At 36.1% G+C, this 8,822-nt stretch overlaps 1 protein-coding gene and 1 long non-coding RNA gene across 2 annotated transcripts; both read right to left on the minus strand.

Annotated features, from left to right (window-relative positions):
* Positions 1 to 6,306: 6,306 nt before the first annotated feature.
* Positions 6,307 to 7,185, minus strand: LOC108225811 (uncharacterized). The gene is made up of 4 exons (XR_001807637.2): positions 7,047 to 7,185; positions 6,915 to 6,965; positions 6,776 to 6,832; positions 6,307 to 6,693 (listed from the first exon to the last, which is right to left on the minus strand). It is a non-coding gene; the product is annotated as an uncharacterized LOC108225811 (long non-coding RNA).
* A 610-nt stretch (positions 7,186 to 7,795) lies between these two features.
* On the minus strand, positions 7,796 to 8,398 carry LOC108226052 (uncharacterized). Its single transcript, XM_017401005.1, has one exon. The coding sequence runs from the start codon at positions 8,396 to 8,398 to the stop codon at positions 7,796 to 7,798; it is 603 nt and encodes a 200-aa protein (XP_017256494.1).
* Between the last annotated feature and the right edge of the window lie 424 nt (positions 8,399 to 8,822).

Here is an 8,822-nt window from a genome sequence, read left to right on the forward strand (position 1 = left end):
CTAGCGCTTCAGACGTTTGAGGAGCCGATGAAGTAAAGAGGCAGAGACGCTGAAGCAAAGAGGCGATTCGACCTTGAAGGTCAAGGAAGCTGTTGAAATAATGAACTGAAGCCGCTGAAGCGATGAGGCTGATCATTGGACCATTCTAGCATCGGCTTCCTGAGACAAATGTAGAAAAATCTTCAAGCTTCATTCAGGTTTAGGGCTTCCAACATCTTCTAATAAAGGACTATTGGTGGGGGCCTTAAGGCCTCCCGGAAGTATGCAGATCTTTAGATGTGCTTTCCAAAAAAAAGTACTATTTAATAACCTTGGAAGTCATTGACGACTAGGGCTTCGGACGTTTGAGGAGCCGTTGAAGGAGGCAGAGGCGCTGAAGCGAAGAGGCCATTTGACGTCAAGGAAGCTGTTGAAATAATGAACTAGAGCCGCTGAAGCGATGAGACTGATCATTGAACCATTTTAGATGTATGCAGATCTTTAGATATGCATTCCAATATAAAAAGAGTAACGTTTCAGCTGTTGCTGACAGAGATTGGAAATGTCATCGTCATGATGGAGAGGAGTACTCATGTCATCATTACAAAGAGTCTAAATATGTGATGAAGCCTCGATTTGAAGAGGCGGTGAAGATAACTCTTTCTGGAATTTATTTTTTCTTGTATTCCATTGAGGTCTCCATAGCATGACTTGGTGAAGTGTTTATCCACTGTAATATCCTCGTCTAAGAGAGCTCTTAGAGTCCAAGAGTTGGACGCTCCAAGAATTGTAATTTGTATTGAAGGATACGTCAAAAACATGTCGTTTAAGAATTTGTAATTTGTATTGAAGAATTGTAATTTGTAATTTGTATTGAAGGATACGTCAAAAACGTGACGTTTAAGGATTTGTAATTTGTATTGAAGAATTGTAATTGGACGCTCAAAGAGCAATTAAGAATGCTTAAAAAATTGGACGCTCAAAGAGCAATTAAGAATGTTCCGAGAGTTGTATTTAAGGACGCTTCGCAAGCGGGACGCCTCACAATCGAGACGCCTCACAGGCATGGTGCCTCACAGGCATGGTGCCTCACAGAGGAGCGCTTTAAAAATTTGGACGCTCAAAGAGCAATTAATAATGCTTCAATAATTGGACGCTCAAAGAGCAATTAGTAATGCTTCAAAAATTGGACGCTCAAAGAGCAATAAAGAATGCTTCAAAAAATTGGACGCTCAAAGAGCAATTGATAATGCTTCATAAATTGTACGCTCGAAGAGCAATTGATAATGTTTCAAAAATTGGATGCTCAAAGAGCAATTAATAATGATTCAAAAGTTGGACGCTCAAAGAGAAATTGAGAATGCTTCAAAAATTGGACGCTCAAAGAGCAATTAAGAATGCTGCAAGAGCTGTATTTAAGGGTGCTTCACAAGCGGGAATGCTTCCCAGAGAAACGCTTCACAAGCAGCACGCTTCACAGACAGGACGCTTCACAAGCTGGATTTAACAACGCTTTAGGCTCTGACTTTTAAGGATGCTCAGTGAGTTAATTTTAAAACACTGATGAGCTGGTGAACTGATGAACTTCACGAGGTCTGTTAAGTTTTTTGGTTCAACGGTTTGCGAGAATGAGACACATGTCGGATCTCTGATCTTGGCGGCGCGTAGGTCAGCCGCTGCGATGGCACATAGCTCCACAATAGTGACAAAAGTTGAAGTCGCCGGGAACGGAGAACACATTGTTCACGCCTATCTCAAAGAGACTCCGCGTCGAGTGACGCCTCAACATCACTTCCGACGAGTTAAAGCTGATCAGAGTATTTGCAACTGTCGGAACAGCGCCGTTCGGCGGTCACAGCTCCGATTTTCTTGTCTATTGTAGAGATGAAAAGTCAATATGTGTGTTTTTCAGATCTGAAAATTTTCTCGATCTAGCACTCTCGTCTTCCTCGCTTTCCATTGCCAGAAAACCTCGTCCTGAATTTCGTTTTCAGCGCTTGCCACAACTCTATGGAGCGAGACGGCAAGTTGTTGAACCATTCAAGCGCGGTACTCTTGAGGCATGTACAATAGAAACGGCACCTTGCTATTTCAGCGTGTCCAAAAAAGCTCATTCTTGCATCTATTTTCACCGTGTTCAAATGCCAATCTATTTTCACATTTTCAATATCCTCCGATAATGGACTATCACTGGGGACCTCTAAGCCTCTAGACCGCGTCTTGACTAATTCCTTGAAAGCCGTCATTTTGGCTCACAACTTCACCACTTCTGACGAATGACCTTTACTTGAGCATCCTCCTTCAATTCCTCATGCTCCGACCAATCATTTGCAGATGCTTTCTTCTTGCGTCGAAACGAGCTATACGAGCCAACCGAATCCTCCCTTCTAGAGCGTTCACTATACGCTGAACCTCGTAAGGAGGGTTCGTAATCCTCTGTTGGATACTCGGATGAAGCAACATGCTCATCCTTCTTTTTCGCAAATTCCTCTTCCCATTTCTCAGCCTCACGCCTCTGCTTCATCTGAAACTCTATCCGTCTCCGCTCGCGGTCAAGAGCGTCAAGTTCGCTCTTGATCGCTTCACGGTTCAACTGCTCCTTATTTTCAACAGCCAATCTTTTAGCCTTAAACTTCTCTAAATGCAATCTCCCATCACCAAAATGTACCTTTTTACCTTGCGGCGTCACTGTCAGTGTGTGTGTACGGCGACGTCGCCCACTACCACCTCCGGTAGGATCCGAATAAGCCGGACCACCGCGAGATTCACCTGCTCTTTTTAGTTTCGAACAGCTTTTTATGAACAAATCAATGTGTTTTAGTGTCTATCTCCTCAGTTACTATCATCTCTCGTGTTTCCAGAACTTGTATCGTCTCCCTCGCTTTATTTATCATGATAGATCTGCCTCACATGTGCTCTCCTGTGGGATTCTGAGTGTGGGCTGCTTCTGTAGTGGGCTGCCTCCATTGTGGGCCAAGGCCCAACACCCACCACATGTTTTCTTCTTACATTCCTCGACTCCTTTGTTCATCTATCCAGCCCAAAATATTTTAACCCATTTAACAAGAATTCGACTCATTATTATTGAGTAATCAAACTCTGGCCATAAGCAAAAAATCAAACAAGATAATTAAATTACGAACAGGCAATAATAAAACCGATTCCATCACAGGCATTAACTCCGTAAACACTGTTTGGTTTTTGAGTCCCATATGAAACTTTTCCCAAAATCTGTCTCTCTATTATAATTAGAAGCATAGTTTCTTTCGTAAGCATATTAGAACTCCTTATCATAGTATTTTATTCTTTATATTGGCAGCTAATTAATCATTTAATTCAATTATAATTGTTAAGTAAAAATATTCTTATCACAATTTATGGAAGTTGAGTAAGAATTTATAAAAATTAAATTAAAATTGATATATTTGTTACTTAATATAGGAGACGACCACATTTGCCGTCTACCCAGATACCTTTCTAAAAACTAACTTTAATAGATGCTCTAGAGGGGTCACTAACACCAGCAGCAGCAAAATCCACGCAGCCTATCATCAAGTTTTGCTTATAAGGAAGAAAAGTTCTCCTCCTCATCTCCTCCGCAGCTGCTCGTTTCACTTTATAATGCCGTTCATGAGCCGACAATGCCACCACACCTCTCTCATTCTTCTTCTTCTTTGCGCTCGAATTCTTCATATCCTCCTCCTTTAGTTTCTTCGGAAACATATATTTTAGCTTCCATTTCTTTTCCAACCATCCAACATTCGAACCTGCTGATGATAACTCTTTCGCATTTTCTTTAGAAACAGTCGAGTGCTCAGAACAGACCTTATTGTTCCTGCCAAAAGACGCAATTATTTTCTTCCGAATTGGTTCACCTGACCTGATCTTCCCGTTGTCAAAGAGCTCATCAGCCGAAGCTGAATTTAAATCACCCCGAATACTAAACGTGAACGCTTCGCTGTCACGATATTTACCTCCACCATTCTGATCAAAATAGTAGCTGAAACCTCGTGGGCTCAACGGAACAGAGTTGCTGCTGTCGAAACTGAAGTCTCGGGCTGCTAATGGCACCATAACTTCCATCTGCTTCCTTTTTAGTTTTTGACGAATGTTAAAATTCTAAGCTTTTGTGATCGACTGAACTTGTAGCAGTCTTTGATTTTATATTGGTAAAGAAACGGAGAAGCAAGGGAAGTGCAGAGAAGGAGCTAGGAAACGAATCTGTTTGTGCTTGTTTAGTTAATGATTAGTTAGCATTTAGCTGCCTTCCAGCGACTTGCATAGAGTGACACAGACACAGTTGCATAATTTTTGTTTATGGTCTCTGTGACATTGACTTTAAGTAAAATATTATTATTTCAAGAAGGTCTAAGTACTATGTTACATATGCACATGCATGATTTATATTTAATATATTATTTTAATATTTTTATTTATTACATTTTCAATTTTTTTATAATAAGTAAGACTAATAAATGAGTTTAACTTGGAATGATTTATATGATATTTAAATCTTTGAGATCAGTTTAAATTAAAGTAGCTATATATTTTAACTAGCTTATAACCCGTGCAATGCACGGGCGGTTAACATATTTGTTATTTTATTATATATATTTTAAAGTTACCTAATTTTATTGTAAAAATAAAATTATGATAGAATAACATGGTTTAATAAATTTTTTACTTAACAGTTGGATAAATTCTTCATAGTTAAGTCCGTCAAATGGCTAATTGAAAATTAGGTCGAACATATATATTTTAATGAGAATGTTAAAATATTTTTTTTTACATGTTATAATTTAAGGTGGCCTATAAACTCAGATATAAACTAACCAATCAACCTTTGATATTTCGTTATTAATAATTAATAATATGGTATAAAACATACGCATGAAACCAAATACCTCCCCATCATACTAACCTAAATTTAATGTTTTGGTTTAATTGATAATAAAAAATATACTATAACATGTTATTAATTCAAGAGCTCCGTGGGTCGAATACCAAACGATTCACCAAACTCAACTAACTGACCAACCAAGTGAATTTTTATTTTTGGCTTTAATAGTGTAATAATATATAGTATATGACAGATTTGTAATATTTCTTTTAATATGAGATCATTAGAGTATTTAAAAATAATGTTATTAATGTATTTTGGTTGAATTATATCACATGTTATTTATTAATAATTATATTTAATGATATTATATTTTTATATATATGGCGCCCGTGTTAATTGTAAAAACTCGGTTTTTTTAGTTAGAAAATCTAAAAAAGATAAAGCGTTTTGATTAAAAAGACAATTACTATGTTGCTCGATATTATTTTAGAAGATTGAGTTTTTTTTATCTAAAAAATATATAAAAGATAATATATTTTAGTTAAAAAGAATAATTGGTTATATATATAGATAGGCCCGTACTTCGGCCCAAGTACCGACCGTCCGACCAATATAATAATACTCTCTCTATTTTTAATTATTTGACTTTTAGACTTTTGGCACACATCTTTACGTATAAATATGTCGCCCATGTCCGTATTAATTGTAAAAGATTAATTTTTTAGTTGGAAAATTTATAAAAAGATAATATATTTTAGTTAAAAAAGTAATTACCATGTTTATCAATGTTATTTTAGAAGATTGAGTTTTTTAGTCAAAAATATAAAAAAGTAATATATTTCAATTAAAAGAATAATTGGTTATATAGATAGACCCAGAATAATTGGTTATATAGATAGGCCCGTATTTTGACCCAAGTACTGACCTACCAAACTTTTAATGTTTCAGTTTTAAAAGGATTATTATAAATTGGTTATATAGATAGGCCCGTACTTTGACCCAAATTAAAAAGAATAATTATTTATATAAATAGGCCCAGAATAATTGGTTATATAGATAGGCCCGTATTTTGGCCCAAGTACCGACCGACCGACCAAACTTTTAATGTTTCGGTTTTAATAGTATAGTATAGATTTGAATATTTTGTTATAGCAATTAAATATGAAATTTTATAAGAGATACAAATATATCCATGTTAAATAAGGCTGTAATTGGAGTCGAGCGAGCCGAATTTCGAAGCGTGTGTAATCCAAATTGAGATTAATTGAGCCAGGCGAGTAGGCTCTTTTAATTTAATCGAGTCAGAACCTCTTCCCCAATTTTACTTGTTTAGTTTTACTAGTCGAGTCAAGCAGGCTTGTTTAGTTAAATGAGCTAGTTTTAACAATTCGGTCGAGCCAGCTCATTTAATTTTACACTTAATGAAACCAAAAGCCTGAACTCGGCTCGTTTAATTTCATGATTAGAAGATCAATCTTTGAACATTAGCTCAACTTCCTACTTACTACTCTTTCATTGATACTTAAAACACAAATAAAAACATCATACAATACAACCATTAAAAAACTAATACCTAGCATACCAAATAAATTGTCCCAGCAAATATTAATATACAAAAATAGGAGATTAAAATATCCAGAATCTATTTCTGAAACTGTCAATTACTTGAACATGTCAAACTTACTCAAACTGAAGATATGTGTTAGTTTTTCAACTGCAAAAGTCAGTTTGCCAATTTTCTTGTTTAATTTTTTCATCCTCTTCTCTAGCTTTGACTTTTTTCTTGGTTTCTTTTTTTTTTTTTCCATTTGTACTCCGAAGCTTCAAATGCACTTGTGCTTGATGTTTGCAACGATTGTTCCTCGTTGTCTCTGCAAATATAGTAAAAGAGTGGAAATCATATTTGTTTAGAATATAATAATGCTAACAGTACAAAGTAGTTGATGATCTTACATAATCCTGATTGTTTTTATGTTCCGAGTCAGTGGCGGCGGTGTCGGCCATTTGAGGCTGTTATTAATTGAGAACGCAAAATCGATTATAAGTGAATAAATGAGTAATTATAAGGTTGTAGTCTTGTAGATGATCTTACGTTGCGAGCATTCGTTTTTTGTTTGTTTACGTCGCCTTCTCCCTCTTTTCCCTGCAATTACCCCAACTGATTAAATCGAGGATGTTGAGTAAAACATTAACAAAAGAAATGAAAAGAAGAAGCTGATCTTACATGGGCATCATCCTCTCTGTGTTTCTGTTTTCGTCCTCCATTCTCTTTTCTTTGCCTCTCGAACCCTAATTAGCCAGATGTTTGCTTTGCTTTATTGAGAACTCTTTTGTTCTGTTTTGCTTTGGGATTTTGAATAAAAATTTGGGCCGAAGTACTATCTACTGGGCCGCTGCGCTTTTAAAAAAAATTTCGAAAAGACTTTTGGGAATCACATTTTTTTAACAATGTTGTTTAATACAAACCCAAATAATTTCGTTCACTCAACTTCATGAAATTTTCTGATTAATTTTGAAGTGATTAATTAAACGGATATAAAAACTTTTTTAAACTCAAACTCGTATATGAACTCGAATCGCGTCAGCTCTTATTGAAAGATTTCAAAATCGAATTGCTCATGAGCAGTCCGACTCGAATTACAGCATGATGGAAAGTTGCAACTTACGCTGCTACCAACCCGATGATTAAAGGTTTATCATATTGACCTATGTCGTGGTTTCGACTTTTACTCATTTCGAGATTATATACTCAATTGTAAGGATATAAGTGATATCAGTGAAAAACTAAAAAAAATGAAAACACTTTACATATCTTTTACAGAATTAAGTGAATCAAACACCTTTGCAATTAGACAAGATGATGAATATAGGAGCTCACATTCTTAAAACATAATGATAATTGATCAAATTTTAGAAAACCAATTATTCACGTGCAAAGTTAAACTAGCATCAACCAAATTTAATAACAAATCATCAGCATTTTATCTCAACGGCTGCCTGTCCCTTGCAAAACTCATAAACACCCGGATCAATGTCCGAACAACCCAACAGAGTTTTCTTGTAAGGCAAAAATGTCTTCCTCTTTATCTCCTCCCCTCTCCTCCTGTTGCTTCTATAATGCATTGCCATTTTATGACCATTTCTACCCTGCTTCCTTCTCTGCCTCTCGCCATCGTTCTTTACCAAACGTGCAGTCTCGTTTCTCTTTATACCTTGATCGTCTCTGCTACTTGCATGACCTTCAGAAACGCTTCGAAACAATAACAAATTTGTCAGCTTCCATTTCTTATTCGAACTCGGGCTCCATGACCTCGAACTTAATGAAGATTTGTCCACTGTGCTCTTTGAATCTTTAGGCTGTGAGCTGGTTCTTGAGGGCTTGTGTAATGAATCGGAATGTTTATAAAGCTTCAAGGGCTTGATCATTCCATGGTCGAAGAGCTCATCTGCGTAAACAAACAGAGGTGTCTCGTGCAGTTTTTTGTACCCGAAAGCGGAGGAGAATTCAAAATCGAAATCTCTATTATTGTGTTCACCATCTTTCGTTTTGATGTTTTCTTGGGTGAGTGTTCTCATGTTGGATGATAAAATAAAATGTACAAATTATGCCGATGAATATATATATAGGTGGAGGAGGGGGAGCAGGACAACTAATAGGCCCCTTGATATATGCGAATTAAGAGTACATATCGCCATTGTATTTATATGCCTTCATTTGACTATGGCAAATCAAGTGGAGTTGATAGGGCAATCATATAGATTAATTTAAAACTTTCTTTTAGTAAGTTGTTTGTATTTGAATTTTGAAATGTGCGATATGTTGTTTGCGGTGTAATTGAATAGATACGTTAGAGGAAACATAAAGCTGATAGTTATGGAAACTGTTTCTAATGTGCTAAAATGCATCCAATCTTGCCTTGTCATATTTTATTGCGCTATTCAATTTGTTATCAGTACACTTTAAAACATTTTGACTAGGGGAAGGGGAGTATAAATTGAG

This window comes from Daucus carota, chromosome 6 (assembly GCF_001625215.2).
Source record: "Daucus carota subsp. sativus chromosome 6, DH1 v3.0, whole genome shotgun sequence".
NCBI classification, from domain to species: Eukaryota; Viridiplantae; Streptophyta; class Magnoliopsida; order Apiales; family Apiaceae; genus Daucus; species Daucus carota.

Bases quoted from the DNA above. Each gene is read 5' to 3' on its own strand.
- LOC108226052 (XM_017401005.1), bottom strand. From the start codon at position 8,398: ATGAGAACACTCACCCAAGAAAACATCAAAACGAAAGATGGTGAACAC.